This window comes from Rhineura floridana, chromosome 1 (assembly GCF_030035675.1).
Source record: "Rhineura floridana isolate rRhiFlo1 chromosome 1, rRhiFlo1.hap2, whole genome shotgun sequence".
In the NCBI taxonomy this organism is placed as follows: domain Eukaryota; kingdom Metazoa; phylum Chordata; class Lepidosauria; order Squamata; family Rhineuridae; genus Rhineura; species Rhineura floridana.
In genome coordinates, this window is record NC_084480.1 from 103,261,915 (window position 1) to 103,285,109 (window position 23,195).

The window sequence follows — 23,195 nt, forward strand, 5'->3', positions numbered from 1 at the left end:
GCTCAGCTGAATCTGAGTAAGCATCTGGCCCAGTGACAGTTTAAATTGCACAACTGAGTTTCTTTCCAGATATGATCTGTGTTTTCTTGGCAAGATAATAAGTGAGAGTTTGGACTTTAGATAGATGGCCATAATAATATTTATTTATTTATTACATTTATACCCCACCTTTTCATCATAGAAACCCAAGGCGGCTTACATATGGTTCCCAGAAGGTCTCGCATACAGGCACTGACCAGACCTGACCCTGCTTAGCTTCAGCAGGGAGCTGGCCCTATGTGCCTTCATACTTCCCCTCCTCATACTTCAAGTTATGGTTAAACCAAATGGTGACTTCTGGTACATAGAAAGTTCAAACGGAAATTTGTTGGCCAACTTCCTCCATGCAGCTATTGCAGAATTGTAACCAAGCATCCTGTGTTTGTGAATAGTGTTCCTAGCAGTTAATCCATTTTGTTTAAAAGAGGCACTGATACTCCACTCCAAATGTATAATTCTGACATAGTCCACCTATGACAACAAAAACCATTCTTTCTCTCTTGGTATTGAATGGAAGCTGTTCATCTGCTCTGCTTCCTCATTTGTCCTTTATTCTGTCACTCCATTTCTCTGCTCTTTTCATCTTCCTTACAAAATAACCTTGCTTGTCTTGAGAGAAGATCACAGATTTGGGAGCTATAATGTAATTATGAGATATTCTCAGTTGTACAACACTGCTCTCTTCCTATTAAGAGCCTTGATGAATAATAGTAAAAAGATCAAATTTTAGTTCAGATGAACTCTGCCAATACTGAATCCTAAAAATAATGAAAATAGCTACATAGAAATCCCATTACAATAATTATATACCTCAAGCATTTTAATTTGTAGACTGTGAATGTTGCCTTAAATTTTAAGATAACACTGTTTCTTCTAGTACTTGATGCCCTGCATATGGAAAAAATGGTGGCAGACATACGCTCTTGGATGACAAACCTAGAAGACTCTGCATTGACAAGGCCACCATATAGTACCCATGATAATCAGAAAGGAGCAGAAGGCACTCGTGTTTTAATTGTTGAGGGCTTCCTTCTGTATAACTACAAGTAAGCACATTTAGCATGTTACAGTAAAAATAATGCATACCAAATAAGCCCACCTTACTTGTTTCTTTATTATTCCAGGCCTCTCAGTGATATATGGAATAAAAAGTATTTCCTAACGATTCCTTATGAAGAATGTAAGAGGAGGAGAAGGTACTATGTTCTTAAAATCGTTGCGCAATGTAATAAATTACTCTTTGTTCATGGTTGTGCATCCCCACTATCGCCATGCCTGCACTCAGGGCCGGTTCTAAAGTATGGCCAGGTGGAGCACTGGCTGAGGGCCCTTGGGGCTACAAGGGCCCCTGTGCTCCCCTTCTGCAATCCGCGGCAGGATTGCTACTGCGGATAGCATGGCAGGAGCTTCAGAGCCGCCCGCCATTCCCCCGTTTCACCTACCTTTCCCTCTGCTGTTTTTTGTGCGCACAGGTTTGCCATCAATCAAGATGGCAGCTGAGATTTCCCTAAGGGGCTGAAGCCTCTGCCTCCATCTTGTTTGCTGGCATGCATGTGTGCTATACACGCGCATTGCTGCCATCAACCAAGATGGAGGCAGAGGCTTCAGCCCCTTAGGGAAACCTCGGCCGCCATCTTGATTGATGGCAAACCAGTGTGTGCAGTGCGCGCAGCTGAAAAAACAGCACAGAGAAAGGTAAGTAGAGTAGGAGAATGGTGGGCAGCTTGGGATCTCCTGCCCTGCAATCCGCGGTACCAATCTTGCGGCAAATCGAAGAAGGGGAGTGCTGGGGCCCAGGGTAGGCTGGTGCCCAAGGGGCCTGGCATGCCTGGGGCCAGTCCTGCCTGCACTATGCAGTATAACAAGGGGGTTACAAAGGAGCTCCAGTCTCAGTTGGTTGGGGAAAAAAAACTTGTGCAGGTATAGAACTGCACAATTCTGAACAATGTATTTTCCAAAAAAGAATTAGCATCCCAGTGTGGCATAGTGGTTAAAGTGTTGGACTATGACCTGGGAGACCAGGGTGCGAATCCCCAAATAGCCATGAAGCTCCCTGGGTGACCTTGAGCCAGTCACTTCCTCTCAGCCTCAGAGGAAGGCAATGGTAAACCACCTCTGAATACCGCTTACCATGAACACCCTATTCATAGGGTCACCATAAGTCAGAATTGACTTGAAAGCAGTCCATTTTCATTTTCCATTTATTCTGTGCTTTCTTGCCACTGGCAAAAGTCTCTTAGAAATGAGGATGGAGTCAACACAACAGTCTTGACATCACAATCCAACACAGATTTAAATGATTTTAACTTTATATTGAATCGTGGCCTAAGGGAATGATATACATTTGTTCTATATATCAATTAAACAATTATGCTGTATTTATATTTTGGCTATAAGGAGACCATTAGAGTGCTAGTGAGTGGTGCCCTATTCTACTCCAGAGAGGAGAGGCCTTAGTTTCCAGCATGCAAACTTTGCATATTTGTATATTAAGCTTTGGCACTTGATATACTATTACAAATATTGTTACAGTACACAAGCGCAGACTGAGAATATAAACCTTCTGCTCAGAAGGCAATGGACAATAAGATACTGTTCATTCATAAGGCCTCTTCTTCTAGCCTTAACATAACTTGACAAACAAGAAAGAAAATGTTTGACTTGTTCAGCTGATAATATATTTAATATGCAAATGCAAGAAGCTCTGGTTGTGTAAAATCTGCAGAGGCTAGAAATGTATGCCTTAATGCTCTAGGCCTGAGATTCTCATTGAGACAGCCCAGCACCAACCTGCCCCAGGCCCTGGCACTCCCCTTCTTCAATTCGTGGCAGGATTGGTACTGCGGATCGTAGGATGGGAGATCCCAAGCCACCCGCCATTCCCCCGCTCTACTTACCTTTCTCTGTGCTGATTTTTTGGCTGCGCGCACTGCACGCACAGGTTTGCCATCAATCAAGATGGCGGCCAAGGTTTCCCTAAGCATGCATGTGTGCTACCATCAACCAAGATGGCGGCAGAGGCTTCAGCCCCTTAGGGAAACCTCGGCCGCCATCTTCATTGATGGCAAATCTGCATGTGCAGTGCATGCAGCTGCAAAAAACAGCAGAGAAAGGTAGGTGAAGCGGGGAAATGACAGGCGGCTCTGAAGCTCCTGCCCTGCTTTCCGCAGCAGCAATCCTGCAGTGGATTGCGGAAGGGGAGCGCAGGAGCCCGCGGCCAGTGCCCCACCTGGCTGCCCTTTAGAATTGGCCATGGCCCAGCACTGTGTGCATACTCCAGTAACACTTCTTGTGAATTCAGTGGGGCTTAGTCCAAAGTAGATCTGTATAGGACTTCAGTCTTGTGCTTCAGTTCTTAAACCACATGTACTTCAAACTAAGACATACAGGAAAACAGTAGAACCTATATTTATACATACAGGCATACCCTGCTTAATGTCACTTCACTTAACGTCGCCTCTCTATAACGTACATGCTCCATATGCCTGTATTTCTCCAGAAACGCAGCAGAGGCTTTAGCGCGTGGGGGTGGAAATAGACGCGATCGCGCCACCACAAATCAGCTGGGAGGCGCGATCGCAATCAGCTGGGAGGTGTGGCAGCGCAGCAGCAGAGGCTTTAGAGTGCAGGGGTGGAAATGGACGTGATCGCGCCACCACAAATCAGCTGGGAGGCGCGCTCGTGATCAGCTGAGAGGCGCGGCAGCGCAGCAGCAGAGGCTTTAGCGCAGGGCTTTGAGGCTCTGCATGAAGGAGAGGGAAAAAAAGTTTTAAAAGGTAGTGCTTCACTTTAAGGACATTTTCGGTTTATGTACTCGCTCTGGTCCCATTGAGTACGTTAATGTGAGGTATTACTGTATTATAAAAATGTAAGAATGTCATCCTGCAGTTCGCTTGGCCACAGGCAGATGGCACTGTGAACTACTGCATGACAAGGGGCAGTTGATGGGTGGTCTAGATGAGCTGCAGAGAGACAGCTAGACCAGGCTGCAGAAGCCCCCCAGCTTACTGGCCTCTCTACCTGCCACCCCAGGGGCCTGTTTCCAGGATCCAAATCCCCAGCCTGGCGCCACTTCTGACCACCTTCATCCTCGCTGGTCGGTTTGGGGATTCCCTGCTCCCACTGCTACCACCCAGCCAATTAGGATGAAGAGTTGCTATGGCAGGAGGAGCAGTTCAGAAAGAAGGAAGGTGGTCAGAAGCAGCACCCAGCCAACTTGGTAACCCACTGCTGCAGCCACTGCTGCCAATCCCCCAGCCAACTGCTGTTTCTGGCCTTCTTCCACACTGCACCTCATACCAGACCTACTTTACATCCTGCTTGGCTGCGGCAGCAGTGGCATGAGGTGTAAAAGAGAAGGTCTCAGACTTTTGCAATCCTCACCGCCCTTCTCCTTTGCACCTCCAACATGCGAGGGGCAGGGGCAAAGGAGAAGTGGGGAAGGATCATAAAAGGTCCCCTTTCAATCTCTGATGCTGGGATTTTGACAGGCGTGGTAATCCACCTGTCAATTGTGATGTCACAATGGCATGTAATTGACAGGTGGTTTGTCCTGCCCATCTGTCAAAGGTGGCCAATGTTGAGGGAGCTGAAAACATTCCCCACTCATAGGGGTTAGTGTGGGGTGGGGAGTGTGAGTTGATTGCAGAAGTTGAGGGGAGGGGAGTTTTGCAAAGGGGGGTAGGCAGGATTGGCAAGCAACATGAGCAGGGCACAGCCCTTAGTTTAAAATAAGCATGTTCCAGGTCAGAGTGCAAACACATTTTAATAGTAGACCCAGCCTCACAATGTACAATAGTGTTTTTGAAAAACCTGCAATTAAAACTGCCAGAGGATCTTTCATGGCCCTGACTACTCTAGTGTGACTTGTCAGGACATATAGTAATCTAGCAGGGCAGAGACTTGCTAGTGTTCTACTAGGTGTCTCAGGTCGTGCCAGCACATTTGACGGGGATCTGTCAAAAAATCAAAACCTGCATTAGGAAAGTGACTTAAAGGAACCTACACCATGTCCTTAATCTCACTTTGAGATTAAGTCTCTGAGTGAATATGAATAAACTACTGAATGACCACTATAATAAGAAGCTGCCGTCTTAATTAAATAGACCTATTTTCTCTAAGTGCTAGATCAGTCCTCCAGTCTCTTTAAATATACTTCACAGAAATTCCTGCTAAGGAAGATGTATGAATAAAGCTCCTGTGTTCTTATGTAGCAGCCGAATTTATAATCCACCAGACTCACCTGGGTACTTCGATGGACATGTATGGCCCATGTATCTGAAACATAAGAGAGAGATGGAAGAAAATGAAACTGGCATTGGTATGGCAGACATATATTTTAATATACATGTAGCTCATCCACACAGAAGATGTTGGCAAAAGTAGCAATGTTGTGTAGTTCAGGCTCAAAGGACTCGCCTTGCTGATATTATTTCAGCATCTGCCTCATATAGCAGATGTGAATGGGGAGGACTGGATAAGGCAGCGGTAGCTGAAGATGATGATACTTTTTAAATAATGCTCTCTTGCAGTGCAGTCCTGTGCTTGTCTACTCAGAAGTCCCATTCAGTTCAGTGGGAATTACTCCTAGGTATGGTGTAGAATTGAAGCTTTAGACAATCCTTTGTACTGTTACTGTACAAAGTGGTCTGCAGCTGTTTTGGATTCACTTTTTTAAAAAGGCAATATGTAAAGCTATGTGAAGGTAAAGAGTTGTGAATGGCATTTAATACTGAAATATTCAGTATATATCTATTCAGTTAAGTCCTCTTTTGTGGGTTGCACTGGAAGGCAATTTATTGAGAATTTCTGATCTGATTTCTTTGCTGGTTCTCTTTCAGTTTATTTGGATGGAACAAAATCACAGGAAGATCTCTATTCAAGAGTATATAGTGAAATAGCACAGGAACTGGAAAACACAAGTAAGTAGGTAGCCTGGGCTAAAATGGCTCGCATTTTGAAAACTTAAGGATGACATCCTACACACTGTTAGTAATACTTCCGTGAAGAAGTTAGTTTAGGCCAGTATATTCAAAACCGTGTGCTTGGAAGAAATGGATAATCAAACTCCTATAGGCCAAAAGCCTTCTTCCACAGAAGAGACTGCCTGCTGGACATATTTGTGGCTCACTGCTCTGACTTGGCTAGGCCTGGTGTCCTTGGGCAGCACTGATGCCTGCTCTGAGACTCGCTTCCCCTTTCCTCCTAGCTTTCAAGCTTACAAGGTAGCAGCAGTGGATGCTGCTGAAATTTAAAATTTCCCACAATGCTCCAGAGTGATATTACACCAAGTTATTGTGGGTAATTAAAATGGTAGACAACATGTAGCCACTACACACGGACCATGGTGCTGCCACTGCCCACTAATACTGTGCTGACCCCCCCATTTTTGCAAAGATCTTCAATCTCCATAAGAAAGATTGTTGTATATGACTCTTCTATGGACAGCAAACAATTTCAAAGAATTTTTTTTGTGGGGGGAGTACATCTACCTTATTAAGTATACCTGCTTCCAGCAGTGCAGATGCAAGGCTCTTCATACCAAGGCTCACATTCTGGAGCACTTCCTAGAAGAATAGGATAACATTGTGTGGACACATGGGCTTTCTAGGAAGTGCTGCCAAAATGTATTGAGGATATATATCAGTTTTGTCAAAAAGAGTACTTTCTTGGTTTTATATATTAAAATATGGTTATCCTGACCCATATTGATTATTCTGAGGATGGAATACATATTGAGACAATAAAACATCAGATAACAATAAAATCAACTAGTAAGTGGATCCCACTCCAACCTGTAATTAGCCCAGCACAAATGCTAGCTTAAACAGCCAGGTCTCACTGGCCATTGAAAAGAATCCACCATTTTTGCTTGCTGCACCTCTGAGGCGAGGGTATTCATAACGGGGATACTACAGTGAAAAAGGCCCTCTCCTGTGTCCCTACATAATGTATAGCTTCCATAGGGGGAGATGCAGAGAACAGCCCCCCCAACACTGGAGGAATACAATGTGCAAAAAGGCACTCCCCCAAGTATCTAAGTCCCAAGCTGTTTAGGACTTTGTAAGTCATTATTTTTTGTTATATGTCTTCAAGTTGTTTACGACTTATGGTGACCCTATGAATCTTTTTTTATATATATATTCATAGGGTTTTCATGATAAGAGGTATTCAGAGCTGGTTTACTATTGCCTTCCTCTAAGCCTACGACAACCGGTATTCCCAGGCGGTCTCCCATCCAAGTACTAACAAGGCCTGACTCTGCTTAACTTCCAAGATCAGACGAGATTGGGTGTGTTCAGTAAACTGGACCGAAAGCATATGGCAACAAGTGCAGCTCCTTCAGGACCAGTGTTATATGGTTCTTAGATGATGTACCACTTAGTAACCTTGCTGCTGCATTCTGCAGTAGCTGCAACTTCTGTGACTTCTTCAAGGGCAGCCCCATCTACAGCATGTTGCAATAATTCAGTTGGGGTATCAACTACTTTGACAAAGCTGTCACTCTCTAGGAATGGCTGTAGCTGGTAGACCAACCAAAGCTGACCAAAAGCATCCAAGCCACTGAGGCTACTTGGGCTTCCAGTGAAAAGTTGACCTAAGACAGGAGTGGGGAACCTTTGACCCTCCAGATGTTGATAAACTACAACTTGCATCAGCAAACATAGTAATGATGGGGGTTGGAATGCAGCAACATCTGGAAGGCCAAAGGTTCCCCACACATGATCTAAGATTACTCCCAAACTATGCACCTGCTCCTTCACAGAGAGTGCAACCCCATCGAGGGCAGGTTGTCTGTCTAACTCCTGGATATGGGAACCACCAAGCTACAGAGCTTCCATCTTGTTGAGATTCAATCTAACTTTGTTTGATGGTATAATTTTTTTATGATTCTGTCAAACTTTTGAGAACATAAAAAGGCTAGAAACAGATGAGTGGCTATGAAGAAGCCGCAGCCCAGTGTTCATGAATTAATGTGTGGATTTTTCTTCCCCAACCTCGGTTGGCATGGTGCTGTTATGCACATATCGAACCTTGCTCCTTGAGTGTGATTACTAACCTCATGCATGAAGATTTTTAATATGTGGTGGCTAAAATGACATTTTAAGAAGCTAATTGAAGCCCTTTCAAAGCAGCGGTGATCAGTGGGAGTGCATCACATTCTCAGGGATATGCTTTCTAGCTTGTTCATTTGGAGTTACTGATTGCTTTGCAGTGGTGCTGTCAATTTGGAATCCTCATCCAAGACCTAAAACTTAGGTTTTGCTTAGAATATTTTATACAGAACAGAACTGCTACATCACCACCTTCTCTCATGGCTGCTAAGTTTCTCAACAAGTTTCTCCTCCTTGCCTCATGCAGCAGTGATTCTAAGCATATCCACTGACTTTTCCTCTAATGTAACTTAAAGGGGTACAAACACCCTCTTTTGTACTATCCTACTACCCTTCCAATCACACACACGCCTCAGTCTTTTTCACTCTACTCCCTGACTAGTACTGCTAAAAGAATACATCCTGAGCAATACATCTGTTCCTCCAATGTGAAAAGGATTGTAAGCAAGTCACCGTTAACGGCATTACCAAGATACTCTTGTAAGGCTGGACAACACAAAATATTTTAGATATCCAAACATTGCTTGGCAGCAAGTGAAAGATGGATTTTTATCTTGTTTAATAAAGATAAATCGATTCCGAATTATAATCATGTCCTTCTTGATACAGATAACCTCCTTTGAGTATATTAGACATGTAAAATAATTAGAGTAGAATATAGCAAACTCTTTGTAACATGTTCAGATTAAAAGAGTAGATAAAATCATCTGAAAATCTAGAATATTTTTCACTGCAACGTAATAGTCCATTGATCAGAAGTAATAGAAATGGCAAGACCTTCTCAGCAGGACTGCCTAACATCATACAGTCACATGATATGCTGAAGATAGAATAGAGAAGGTTCAGCCCCAAGGCCCCCAAATGTCTTTCCCAATAGATACTTTTTTTCCTTTTAGTCCCCGCTTATTTTATATCATAGCAAGAAATAAGATTTCTTAACACATAATACATAGATAGGTATTTGGTATATGATACAGACAGCACAGCTGTAATATCTAGCCCCCTCTTCGTATCTCTATAGCAGTGTGATGCTGTTGACACTGAGATATTCAGAATTTTCTCTTTAAAATATCAAAGTCTACAGCAACTTTAGCTAGATTGGGATAATACACACACACACACGCCTAACTTTCTTACCTTTGAATGAGGGGGAAACGATCACAACATAGACTCGGGTCAATTGCCCTCAGAGCTCTGTAATATTGGAAGGCATGATACACCCAAGCACTTCTGTATTTTCAACTTTTGCAAAGCCAGAGTGTTTCTCCTATGTTTTTAATTTCCTAGGAAGTTTAGAAATTGGCTAGGTAGAGAGGTGTAAAAGCAAAAAACGCAGCTCAAGCACAATCCATAGCTTCTGCTAGTGGAAAGGCTGCTGTGCTACAGGTGTGTGATCAGTTCCCAAGAAGCCCACAACATTGTGGCCACAATGTTCCCTGCCCTCTGTCCACCAACAGCATAAATTATTTTAAGCCCTTGAACCTTTACTCCTTGTTCCATGTCTTCCATATGAAACTCTTATTTGCATTCTTTCTTTAGGGTGGTCAGACAGCATGGCACACTGGCTTGGGATGGTCTAAGTTCAGTTTTTTGAGAAAGCATTGGAGGATATAAACATGATCTGTAATCTGGTTGGTTGTACTTATTTATTTATTTTATTTTATTTTATTTGTATACCGCCCCATAGCCGAAGTTCTCTGGGGGGTTTACAGCAACTAAAAACATCAAAAACAAACATACAAATTTAAAACACATCTTTTAAAAACAATTTAAAACACAATTTAAAAGATTTAAAACAATTTTAAAAACACATGCTAAAATGCCTGGGAGAAGAGGAAACTCTTGACCTGGCGCCAAAAAGATAACAGTGACGGTGCCAGGCGCACCTCGTCACAGAGATCATTCCATAATTTGGGGGCCACCACTGAGAAGGCCCTCTCCCTTGTTGCCACCCTCCCAGCTTCCCTCGGAGTAGGTACCCGGAGGAGGGCCTTAGATGTTGAGCGTAGTGTACGGGTGAGTTCGTATCGGGAGAGGTGTTCCATCAGGTATTGTGGTCCCAGGCCATGTAAGGCTTTATAGGTTAAAACCAGCACCTTGAATTGAGCTCGGAAACATACAGGCAGCCAATGCAAGTGGGCCAGAATTGGTTTTATGTGTTCGGACCGTCTGGTCCCTGTTACCAATCTGGCCGCTGCATTTTGCACAAGCTGCAGTTTCCGAACCGTCTTCAAAGGCAGCCCCACATAGAGTGCATTGCAGTAATCTAAGTTGGAGGTTACCAGAGCATGGACAACTGAAGCCAGGTTATCCCTGTCCAGACAGGGGCACAGCTGGGCCACCAACCGAAGTTGGTAAAAGGCACTCCGTGCCACTGAGGCTACCTGAGCCTCAAGTGACAGAGGTGGTTCTAGGAGAACCCCCAAGCTACGAACCTGCTCCTTCAGGGGGAGTGCAACCCCATCCAGGACAGGCTGGACATCCACCATCCGGTCAGAAGAACCACCCACTAGCAGCATCTCAGTCTTGTCTGGATTGAGCCTCAGTTTACTAGCCCTCATCCAGTCCATTGTTGCAGCCAGACGAAGAAGATGAAAAGGAGAAATAGAGCTGCGTGTCATCAGCATACTGATGGCAATGCACTCCAAAGCGCCGAAAGCAGGCCTCAAACGGTTCTACCATGTCCCTGGGGCCAGAATGTAATAGCCCCCGGACAATTCTGAAGAGCTCCACTGAGCGGCAGAGTGATGATTTGATAGTGGCAGCAAAATATTGTTTTTTTGCTGCCCTCATTGTCCCTAAATACACCTTACCATAGGCACTTACCAGTGTATAATTGCATCCACTAGGAGTTTGTCTCCATCTGCACTCAAGCCGTCTCTTATATTCTTTCATCACTCTCAGCTCTGGGGTATACCATGGAGCCGTACGAGCTCTACACAGGAGAGGGTGCTCAGGAGCAATCATGTCAACCGCCCGGGTCATTTCTGTATTCCACAGTTCAACCAGGGTTTCGACGGGAGCGCCAGCCCTATCAGCCAGAAAACTCCCAGAGCCCTTTGGAAACCATCCGGATCCATTAGTCTCTGTGGGCGGACCAACTTAATAGGTCCCCCACCCTTGCAGAGGGGGAAAGCCGCTGTAAGTCTAAACTTCAGCAAGCAGTGATCTGTCCATGACAGAGGGACTGATGCAAGGCTCCCCACATTCAGATCACCAACTTCATGTGCAGATGCAAAAACCAAACCTAGAGTATGTCCTGCTACATGTGTTGGGCCAATGGCATATTGGGACAGTCCCATGGTTGTCATGGATACCATAAAATCCTGAGCCACCCCACATAAGGTGGCCTCGGCATGGATGTTGACATCCCCCAGAACCAACAGTCTGGGGGATCTCAACAGTACACCCGAGACCACCTCCGTCAGCTCAGCTAGGGAGTCTGTTGGGCAGCGGGGTGGGCGGTACACCAACAGAATCCCCAGTGTGTCCTGCTGACCCAACATAAGGTGCAAACACTCCAGACCAGTAGTCACATGAACAGGGTGGTTACAGTGGGAGATGGAGCTCCTATAGACCACAGCAACCCCCCTCCCCGGCCCTCAGGTCTACCCTGATGCTGAACCAGGTACCCTGGCAACCATAGCTGGGAGAGACTGACTCCCCCCTACTTAACCCACCCAGGTCTCAGTTATACATGCCAGGTCAGCTGCCTCATCCACTATTAAATCGTGAATGAAGAAGGTCTTATTATGCACCGATCTGGCATTTAGGAACAGCATCCAGAGGTTTGAGAGGTGGCTGATAGGTCAACCAACAAATCTGAGGGTGTGGGGAGAACCGGAACAAGGCACAGTTGTTAACTGCCTGGGCCGGGTTCCCCTTACCTGGCAAGTCCTCCTCACAACACCATATCTCCCTCGACCCGTTACTACACCAATTGGGGCCCCCTCAGGTCTCCCCACTTGGTTCTGAGTCCTCTCTCCCAGGCACATGATTCAAGACCTACTAAAAGGCAGATAAAGCAGGAGCCACCTCAGCCAGCCAGCTTATGTATCCCCTCCAGAGAAGGGACAGGTGGAAGAAATCAGCAACAGCTGGCTGAGTACCTGGGGCCTGGTCCTGCAAGGCGTGACACCTGCCGAGCAGAAGTCCAACAGGGAGAGGGTGGTGGTAGCTGAGCAGCAGTAGCAAGCCAGCAGGCAGGCAGGCTGGCTGGCTGGCTGGCAGACAGCAGCAGCAAATGGCTCTCCTTCCCTGGATAGGTATGGTGCCCTTTCTCCTGCAGGCACTTAGGGTATATCATGCCCTCCAATACCCCAGATGCTTTGGATAGCCTACGCCTGTCATTCCTTAACTGTTCTAAAGCCTGGACTGAGTTATTTCTGTGCATCCTCTGCTTTTTGCCTTAATGGACCAGTTCATACATACAACCCTATGTGGGGCTTGGCAGCAAAGGCATCGTTCTTTATGTTTCACTCCTGCAATATGTCCAGGGCATGAGTAGATGATGCTCAGGGCTCTTACTGATGTTTATCTCATCAATAAAAGTCAAATCAAATCAAATTTTATTATGCAGTCATAGACCCACAATACAAGTGATTAAGCAGTCAGTTAAACAAACAAGATTAAAACCAAATACAGTAATAACGATAATAATTTAGCAAGAGGCCACGGTAGTACAGATTGGCCTTTTCTGTAAAGTCTGAGCTACAAAGAGAAACTTCGCAACTAATTCAGTAGTGTCTTTATCCTTGTCAGACAGAAGATATTGCACGAGCCACTCAATAGGTCTACTGGGAAAGGCTTTGGTGATTGGAAAAATAAGTCTAGATCAAGCATCCCTGTATAGTTCACAGGAAAGTAGGACATGTCCAATTGTTTCAACCTCCCCCAATTCACAAAAGCATAGACGCCTTTCCAGGGGGGTTCCTTGAAAACGGCCCTCTAATACTGCAGAGGGAAGACAATTAAATCTGGCTCTGGTAAACAGGATCGGTAGTGCGAAAAAGTCAAAGTTTCAAAATAAGCTGCATATTTTGGAAACGAAAAGCTCAAGCCAAACTGGATGGGTGAGCAAGATGTATGTGCTCCGGCCATTGAGAATTGAAGGTCAATGTCCTTAATACGTTGACCAACAATATGATTCGTTACCTCAAGGTCCCAGGTTGACAATAGCTCCAGTGAAAGACCTAGACACTTTATCTTTTCATTAAAGATCTTGGACCAAGAGCTTATAAAGGAATCCCTCCATAACAAGTTTAAGTACCCTAAGGAAGGTCCAGCATAGGCCACAGATGGCGGCGGTGCGAGCAGAGCTTGTTAAAACTTCTGGATACTGATGTGTTTTCTTTCTTGCCTGGTAAGCTCTGCCTTTGAAATAGATGGCCAAATTGTAGCAAAACAACTTTATTTCGCTTGTAGCATCTGCTGGAGTTGACGGGGGAGTGTTAAATTGGCTGCTGGAAGTGAAAACAGTGGAAAACGCTGGAGAGATAAAGACAAGGGTAAAGACTTCCCCCCCCTCTCCTTTCCACCGGGACAAAAGCTGATTAACTACAGCGGCCAGCCGAGAGAGGGAAACCTTATTCTACAAGCTGTGTTTACTGCTGTTATATTGCAGACATTTTTAATTATTTCTTATTTATCTACAAACTCAATTGAGCAAATGGTTCTCACTCGTCAAGCAACCCGGCTGCTAGGGGTGACCATTCTAACAGGTTCAGTCCCTCCCAAAAGGAAAAGGAAAAGACAAACAGAAATTATCTCATATTTCCCTAAGAAAGAAGAACGTAGGGTAGGTGGAGGAAGAAGTTCTTCTCCGCAGAGTGGGGATAGTGACAAGAGCATGGGGCCGGTCCAAATTCCATCTAGCCATGACTGGACTGTAGTTCATAATAAATGTGATCTATACTTATATGATAAGCTTTCCCCGGGGACTGACCTTGCAGCAGAAATTGCTTTGATGGACACTTCTCTAGTAATCCCACGTGGAGATACCGGGGGGCCACCGTGTTATTCAGGCTCTCCCCCTCTGGCCTCTGAAGTTGCTGCTGAGCTGGAGGATTCCCTCCGGGTGGACGATGAGTGGAATGGAGCCCACGATCGGACTCTGAGCACTGAAGGTTGTCTGACACCTTCTCCCTTAACAAGGACCGGCAAAGCGTCAAGCCCTCTGATTACTCCTTCCTCTCCTAGGCAAATTGAGACGAAGGGGACAGAGAACACCCATCCATTTGAATTGGAGCTACACTTGTTCCTGATGAACAAAGAACTAGTGCGAATTAAAAACTTTCTGGCTGAAAGCTATGCCCTTTTGGTTGTAATAGCTGAATTTCACAAAGCTCATTCCTGTGATATAGTTGACAAAACTGACAAGATTGGCCCTGACCCCAAAACAAAGGTACTTATCTCCAGACCTAAAAAGAAAGGAACTAAGCGTAAGCCAAAGAAAGCAGAGGGCACTAAGCAGGCCCTGAACCAAAAAATTACATCTAAACCTAAAAGGAAAACGGATTTACCTTCAAAACGGCAAAAAGGAATGAATTTTAAGAAACTTTTTAAGATAATGGAAGAATCCCAGCAGACCTCTGCTAAACAAGTAAAAACACTTAAGCCAGATTCACAGACCATTAAGGCAAGATCCGTGGAGGCCGATTCAAATCTCTGCTTTAAACCACTTATTTCTCCCACTCGTCTAGATGATGTCTTTATACCTTTTGCAACACGTTTAACTACTTCAAGGGACAGCACGGCTCTTAGTAAAGAAATACAAGATCCGTGGCAACACGCTCTGGACACTGACAAACTGACGCACGATAAGATGTCTTATACACCTTTCCCTTTAACTCAGCAAAAATGGGAATTGGTGTTAAGCCACTGCAAATTAGCGATCTTCAATCTCTCCAAACCGAGGGCTATGTTGACTCCTAGCCAGCGCAAAGTACATTTACAATATCTGATACGAAATACTGTCCCAGACTGCGGCTTGATGGAAGATATAATAGATGTTGAATACCTCCCTTACGAGCACAAAACCGCTACAGCAGTAGTGACCTCTGGGAGTTGGCCATCTTTGATGCATCTATACACGGTTAAAGACCATTTTTATCATGCAGGCATGTGTATAAGTAGGTTATTTGAGAACCAGAAGCCGATGCACCTATTCAGCAAATCCCAGGACCATGCTTTTAGGAAAAACACAAGAAATCTCTCTCCATCTCAGGATGGGCCCTTGGTCAAGGTTCATTCCTCACTAGCTGAACAACATCTTTCCCAACAAAAACTTTTGATTTTACACTGGAAGAAAAAGAGCTCATAAAATCGTTCCACTCCTTGCCTACAAGATCTCAGAATGAGATTGTCGAAAGACTAACATTTCTAAGAAATACTCTTGCCCAAGCCTCAGCCTCTGACAAGATGCCCCTCCGCTTTGGAACGGTGAAATCTACTCAAGCAAGTCCGGATTGCATGATGAATTCTTTTCAACAGAATAGATTAAACCCCTTGGCTCAGATGATTGAATCGCTTGAGGATTCTGGGTCCCTACCCCTGAGGGGTTATGGCTATCATCCGAGCACAAACTCTGAAGGGATGCAGGCTCATTATAAGCCATCTGCCTTTAAGACTATGAATGAGCCTTTAAAATCTGGATCAGATTGGTTACGATCTAGATACCTTGATCCTGAGGAGCTAGGACATGACTTGGACGGCCCTCCTAAATCTCCACCAATTGAAAAACCACCACTTCCACCCTATGCTAGATCCGGAGCCATATTTTTGGATAAGGAACATGAGTTGAATCGGATTACAGAACTAGACTGACAATCTCCCCAAATTGTAGTCACTTCCAACAGCCCTACATTTGAACACTATGGAGTACGACGACATCAAAAGATGACTGAACTGGGCCTGAAATCAGACCATGTCAAATTTCTGACATGGAATATTGCGGGTTGGGCTTCTAAATTACACTGCCCTGGATGTGAGGAGTTTTTAAGATCATTTGATGTGGTTTGTATGCAAGAAACCTGGTTTACTAAAAACATTGTCCTAAATGGTTTTTCGGTTTTAGATCTACCTGTGGAGCCCGCTAAAGGAAGGGGGAGACCTAAGGCAGGCCTAGCTATTATGATATCCACCGCTTTACATGTGAATATCATCAATAAAAGTAACGTTGCCTATTTGTGATCTTAAACAGGAACTGTCCCAAAGAACTAAATCACTGAATGCCAAATGATGAAATATATATAATGAAACATAGGAGTCCAATATTGAATAAACAGTACCCAGTTCTCTTTAAGCTTATCTGTGTCCAAGGCATCTCTTGGAATACCTCTTTTTTCATGCTTTAAACCAGCCTGGTAGAAGCCTGTTTAATTGCAGCCCAGACTAGTTTCAAGATAATATATTTTCAAGACTCTTAATTGAACCGTTTGGGATAGTAGAGAGACATAGGAAGCAGCCTTGTACCACGACAGACCCTTAATCCATCTAACTCAGTATTGTCTATGCTGACTAGTAGTGGCTGGTCTCAGATTTCAGACACAGCTGTCTTCCAGCCCTACATGGAGAGGCTAGTGATTGAACCTTGGATCTCATGCATGCAAAGCAGGTGCTCTGCCACTGAGCTATAGCCTGTCTCTTAAAAGTGGATGCTCGAAAAGGAGCTCTCAGACTGGTAAATGGCATGAAAATAGCAAATGAGATTGTGTGTAAGCAAGTGTAAAGTAACCTAACCAAGGCTGGAGTCAGACATGACTCAGCCTTTGGGCACCAGCCTGCCCCAGGCCTTCGGTGCTGTAGCCCAACACTATAAGGGTGGTACGGGACTAACCCTGCTGCGGATTGCAGAGAGGGACCTTCCAAGCACTCCCCCCAATACAGACAGCACAAGCTTCAGTAAGCCTGCACACATGCCCCCCACCTCTCGTGTGAATGATGTGTGCGCATAGCACATATGCCTGCTATCAACCAAGATGGCAGTGGGGGTATTAGCCCCTCAAGCAAGCCCCCGCTGCCATCTTGGTACACAATAAGACCACTCTCATCCATGATTTGATTGTGGATGAAGCTGCCGATTTGGTGTGCTTTACCAAGACCTGGGTGGGTGAGCTGGGAGGAGTTGATCTGACCCAGCTTTGCCCACCTGGATATTCAGTGCAACACCAGCATGGGCGGCAGGGACAGGGGGGGGGGAGGAGTTGCTGTGGTCTACAGAACTTCCATCTCTGTCACCAGGAAACCACTCTGTCTTGGAGCTGCACCAGGTGTTGGGTCAAGGAGACAGTAAACTAGGGATGCTGATGGTGTACCATCCAGCCTGCTCCTCTGACTGAGCTGGCGGAGGCTGTCTTGGCTGTGGTGATATCAATGTCCATGCTAAGGCTGCCTTTAGTGTTCCGGCTAGGGACTTCATGGCCTCCACGATGACCATGGGACTGTCTCAAGTTGTCACTGGCCCGACACATAGGGCAGGGCACACCCTTGGCTTGGTTTTTGCTCCAGATGGAGGAAGGGGTGGTCTGGAGATGGGGGGGTGGATGTCACCCCATTGTCATGGTCAGACCACTTCCTGGTGAAGTTTAGACTTATGGCTCCAATCCTTCCCTGCAGGGGGTGTGGACAGATTAAGATGGTCAGCCCCTGGAGACTAATGGAATCCACAGGATTCCTGAATGCCCTGGTGTTGCGTTGCAGCCAACTCAGAAGGGACAGGAATGGGGGAGGCATGAGTTTCAGGCACCTCCGCAACCAGAAGAAGCAGAGTTGGGGATTGTTGTGTCTGAGCAGGATCGTGCGGGAGGGGGGCAGCCTGCTCTCCAGCCAGTTCCCACGAGTAATGCCCTTTCCGAGGAGCCAAGCGCACCGCCCCCAGTTGATGCAGAGGATTTGTGGGGGGAAGCTTCAGAGTCAGTGCCAGCTCCTCCTTTACCAAGCAGTTCCCAGGAGGATTCCAGTGTGGCACCGCCCCCTGACCTCGAGCCCATTGCTTGGGAGCAGGTGTCTTCAGATGAGCTGTTGGATGCGCATCCCATCTCCTCGTTCCCGTTGCCGCGAGAAACGGACAGGGCAAAGACAGGAATTACGAAGGAGTCAGAGATTACGTTCGAAAACATTTCCTATATAAGCCTGCCGCTCCCAGTGGGGGGCCGTTGAGTCAACTTCCTTCACACGCTGCAGAGCATGTCTAGAGTATAGTTAGGGAATCTAGTGAGTTAGCGTAGGGTTTCCTATGAAGCGCAATGCCTTTGATGTATCCATTACTCTAATAAAACGAGATTTACTTGCACACACACTCCAGCATCATTCTTTCGGCTCTGGACAGGACACCTGGTGGAGTTCCCAGTAGATAGAGCAGGTGACCCTGTTGAAGCCCTTGTCATGCTGTGGAGCAGCGAAGCATGTTGGGCTCTTGACACGGTTGCCCCCAAGCACCTTCTCCGGCAGTGTGGAGGTATGCACCTTGGTACACCAGTGAGCTAAGGGCAATGAAACAGGCTGGGTGATGGCTAGAGCGCAAGTGGCGGAAAACGTGCTGTGAGGCTGATCAGGCACGAGTAAAACATCATAACCGTGCCTACTGTGTGGCAGTGAAGGTGGCAAAGAAGGCCCACTTCTCTGCCTCCACAGCATCCTCAAGTAGCCATCCAGTGGAGCTTTTCCGTATTGTCAGGGGTCTGTTGACATCAACTCCAGGAAATTGAGTTGTAGACCCTTTGGAGTGCTTCATCAACAGGTGCAAACTAGTCGCTCTGTAGCACCATTAATCCAGCTTAATGGTGTTGCGCTGGAGAACATTGATCACTTCCCCTATGTTGGCAGCCATCTCTCTGTAAAAGCTGACATCGACGCTGAAATTCAACATTGTCTGAGCTCTGCGAGTGCCGCATTCTCCCGAATGAAACGTAGAGTGTTTGCAGGGAGGCCAAAATGCTTATTTACAAAGTCATTGTACTAACGACCTTACTGTACCCCTGTGAAACATGGACCATTTATAAACGCCACTCCTAACTTCTTGAAAGATTCCACCAACGCTGCCTCTGGAAAATTCTGCAAATTACTTGGGAAGACAGATGGACTAATGTTAGCCTTTTGGAAGAAGTAAAGACTATCAGTGTTGAAACAATGATCCTTCAACATCAACTTCGCTGGACCAGCCATGTTGTTCGAATGCCTGATCACTGTCTTCCAAAGCAGCTACTTTACTCCCAACTTAAGGATGGAAAATGGAATATCGGTGGACAGCAAAAGTGGTTTAAAGATGTTCTTAAAGCAAATCTAAAAAAATGTAACATGAACATCGAGAACTGGGAAGTCTTGGCCCATGAACGTCCCAAATGGAGGTTGGCTATTATCAAAGGTGCTGTGGACATTGAAGAAGCACGAATACAGGGCAAACAGGACAAACGAGCCAAGCAGAAGGCACGTCAAACAAATCCTCATCGCGAGTATCTTCCATCTGGAAACCTATGTCCTCACTGTGGGAGGCTGTGTGGATCCAGAATTGGCCTCCACAGTCACTTATGGACCCACTATTAAAGACCTTATCTTGGAAGACAATCTTACTTGGCCACAAGTGATCGCCAATGAAAAAATGACACCCTGGTAACCTCCAGGCTGGATTACTGTAATACGCTCTATGTGGGGCTGCCCTTGAGGTTGGTCCGGAAGTTGCAGCTGGTGCAAAATGTGGCGGTGAGACTGCTCACTGGGGCAGGGTATCACTAATATGTCACCCTGCTGCTGAAAGAATTGCACTGTCTGCCCATTTGCTACTGGGCCAAGTTCAAGGTTCTAGTTTTGGTGTACAACACCCTATACAGCTCGGGACCAGGATACCTGAAAGATAGTCTTACCTCTTATATACCCAGTCGATCACTGCTGTCTCCAGGTGAGGGCCTCCTGCAGATACCATCTTATCAGGTCTGTTCTGCACAACATAGGAAACGGACCTTTAGTGTGGTGGCACCTACCCTGTGAGACTCCCTACCCTTAAATATTAGACAGGCACCATCTCTGCTATCTTTTCGGTGCCAATTAAAGACTTTCCTCTTTCAACAAGCCTTTTAAGCTGAGACCTTGTCCCAGTCTGCATCTGTGTCAGAATTGCTTTTTAATATGTTCTTAAACTTTTTTAAAAACGTTTTTAATTTTATATGTTTTGATAGCTTTTTTTAAGTAACATTTTGAAGATGTTTTGTTTTAGTGTGTTTTAAGGTTTGTTTTTATGATGCTTTAATGTTTTTAGTGTTTTTGTTTGCCGCCCTGGGCTCCTGCTGGGAGGAAGGGCGGTATATAAATCTAATAATAATAATAATAAAATAATAATCATAATAATCATAACAACTATCTAGCACAAGATGTAGCAATTGCCACCACCTTGGATAGCTTTAAAAGGAATTACATTAATGGCAGGCAAGGCTACCAATGGCTACTAGTACTAACTCCAACATACTGCCTCTGAATACTGGTTGCAGGAGATCACCAGCAGGAAAGGGCTATTGCACTCATATTCTGCTTGTGGATTTCCCATGGGCATCTGGTTGGCCACTGTGAAAATGCTGAACTAGACGACTCTTTAGTCTGAGCAGGACTTTTTTTTTGTTCCACCAGTGTAACTGCAGAAACAGCTGCCTCTTTTGCTAGATCAGCCTTTTTCAACCAGTGTGCCTCCAGATGTTGTTGGACCAAAACTCCAATCAGCCTCAGCCAGCATTGCCAATGGTCAGGAAAGATGGGAGTTGTGGTCCAACAACATCTGGAGGCACACTGGTTGGGAAAGGCTGCGCTAGAGTACGATTTTGGTGCAGCCACTAAGGCAATAAATTCTAAGGACATCCAACGTACATGAGCCAATGGATTTTTGGACCGTTTAAGAAGCTTCGCATGAAGTCATATCCTTCAACGGTGTGGCAAAACCTAAAGCAATTCGATTGGTAATTTACCTGCGAGGTTTGCAGTTTCTTTTTGCAGTTATTATTTGGGAAAGGCAGGCCACGAGTAGCCTGTTTCACGGGCGTTAAGTTCCACTTAGCCACATCGTACGGGTAGTTTACTTTGCTCAATAGGGTTTCTTTCCTGCGCACACTTTGCTCAACTGGGCAGCAATCCTACTGAACACAGAGGAATTTACTTCTGAGTAAACATGTATAGGATTGCGATAAAGAACTTACTTCGAATTAAGAGGGCATAATGAATGCAGCCTTAAATGAAGAGCGTTCACTTGCCGGGGGTGTTCGGGGGAGGAACCTATTTGAGTATCAATGGCTATAGCGTAGAGGCGTAATAGCCACGCCTCTACTCCAAGGCAGATAGAGAGGCTGGCGGTGGGTGGACTACCCTCCGTCCACTATGTCAGGTTTCCTAACCCTTGAAGAGTTTAAGCTTTGTGTCTTTCCGCGTGAGGACTCGTTAGTTTGCAAGTAGCAGCATAACGGCCCAATGCGCTTGCGCACTGTTATTCTCTTCCTCGGGTTCATTGCGTTTGCGCACTGACAAGCCGGAGGGTGGGGGTAGAGGAGTGGCGCCATCGCGTTTGGCGAAAGGTGGTTGGTTGGAATGTTAACTGCGGGTCTTTCTCTATGAAGCCGGAAGCTCGAGGAGCAGTGGCGTGATGTCGGTCGCTGCCCCGTGCGCTTTGTCGCGGAAAGGGCAGCTGCAGCCGCCGGTGAAGGCGATGCGCAGGGGAAACCGGCAAAGCGGAGAGGGGGAGGAACAGCAGGAGGTGGAAGTGTGGGATGGGGAAGTGACGTTCGGAGGCGAGCGGCGCAGGCGGGAGCCGCAGCAGCAACTGCTGCCACAGCCACCAGCGATGGTGATGGGCGGGAGAGAGGAGGAAGAGAAGCTGGAGAGGGAGCACTTCCGGAGAATCATCAACGCCTTCCGTTACTACGGGTAACTGACAACACCCCCACCCTTACGTTGCTACCCCTCAGCCCCGTAACTGCATGACAGTGCAGGTTTCCCCACTTACAGCCCGGTACTCTTGGTTTTTACACAGAAATAATTCCCACAAAAATAATTGCCATTGGAACTTCCTCCCAAGTATATATTATTAGAATTGTAGCATTACAATTTTATTTATTTTATTATTAGATTTACATCCCGCCCTTCCTCCCAGTAGGAGCCCAGTTCTATTGTAGCTTTGCATCCGGTGGGGTTTCAATCATATATGCACCCTTACCTAAGAATAAGTCCCATGGAACATGATGAAATATATTTATGTCATATATTTGTAAGCTGCTTTTCAGGAGAAAACTTCATAAAAGCAGTATATACAAAATTAGCCAACAAACAATACAAAATGTACAGTAGATATGCTTAGGGTTACACTGTTAAACTGGCTTAATAGGGATCTGTCTTATCTGTGCAAGTGTATGTAGAAGGTGCTATCAAAATAAATAATCTCTCTTCCCAATGGAGCCCTGGGCACTGTAGTCCAGGATAGGAGACCTCTAACAATTCTCAGTGACTTCCCTAAACTACAGTTATCAGGATTTTTTTGAAGGGAACTTGTGACATTTAAGCTGGAACAAAGCTGGTACAGGGTTGTAGCATAGATAACGTGTTGTACTGTATTTAGTTTTCCATTATGGATATTGGAGGCAGATTGGGAAGCACTCTTGAGTCTAATGAAGATAACTTTTAAATATATATGATGAAAGGAATATTATTTAACACAGCCAATTACTTACAATAGGATCAAAATGTCTTCAGTTGAGGCACTTACAATTTTACTTGTCCACCAAAACCATTGAATGTTTGAGCTAAAGCACTTGTCATGATTTTCGTATCATGTTTTATTTATTAAGATATTTTTAAGCTGCACTTTTCATAAAAGTATATCAAGGCAGAAATACAGCATACAAAAACATGACAGAGTTAAAAACAATAATAAAAGCATCCGTAAGAACTGCATTGGTTGGAAAAGAAAATTCATACCAAAAGGTCTGTTTAAAAAGTTCATTTTTCAGACGACACCTGAAAGAAAGAAGAGATGTTAACAGTAAATACTGTGCATAGTCTTGCTTACATGCATCC

General features: G+C 45.3%; 2 protein-coding genes, 1 long non-coding RNA gene and 1 pseudogene across 10 annotated transcripts in view; 2 read left to right on the forward strand and 2 right to left on the reverse strand.

Annotated features, from left to right (window-relative positions):
• NMRK1 (nicotinamide riboside kinase 1) overlaps positions 1 to 23,195 on the forward strand; it is a 48,461-nt gene that overhangs the window by 15,607 nt on the left and 9,659 nt on the right. Inside the window, exons 5-9 of one of the 4 annotated variants that reach the window (XM_061627793.1) lie at positions 917 to 1,085; positions 1,164 to 1,235; positions 5,253 to 5,359; positions 5,880 to 5,960; positions 13,578 to 14,338. In XM_061627793.1, coding sequence (XP_061483777.1) covers positions 917 to 1,085; positions 1,164 to 1,235; positions 5,253 to 5,359; positions 5,880 to 5,960; positions 13,578 to 13,705 — 557 coding nt within the window. In that variant the 3' untranslated portion in view covers positions 13,706 to 14,338. The other 3 variants (XM_061627801.1, XM_061627821.1, XM_061627812.1) reach the window with 3 other exon arrangements.
• On the reverse strand, positions 191 to 21,598 carry LOC133385236 (uncharacterized). 5 transcript variants are annotated; one of them, XR_009762831.1, is made up of 5 exons: positions 21,329 to 21,598; positions 20,012 to 20,085; positions 6,545 to 6,605; positions 5,282 to 5,316; positions 3,109 to 3,781 (listed from the first exon to the last, which is right to left on the reverse strand). It is a non-coding gene; the product is annotated as an uncharacterized LOC133385236 (long non-coding RNA). The 5 variants fall into 5 exon arrangements; XR_009762832.1 differs by lacking the exon at positions 3,109 to 3,781 and adding an exon at positions 4,800 to 4,994; XR_009762825.1 differs by lacking the exons at positions 3,109 to 3,781; positions 6,545 to 6,605 and adding an exon at positions 191 to 675.
• LOC133375893 (5S ribosomal RNA) lies at positions 7,240 to 7,357 on the reverse strand (annotated as a pseudogene).
• The window catches only part of CARNMT1 (carnosine N-methyltransferase 1), a 29,834-nt gene continuing 28,136 nt past the window's right edge, over positions 21,498 to 23,195 (forward strand). Inside the window, exon 1 of the mRNA XM_061627780.1 lies at positions 21,498 to 22,049. Within this exon, the coding sequence (XP_061483764.1) occupies positions 21,769 to 22,049 (281 nt within the window). The 5' untranslated portion in view covers positions 21,498 to 21,768. The remainder of the gene's footprint in view (positions 22,050 to 23,195) is intronic.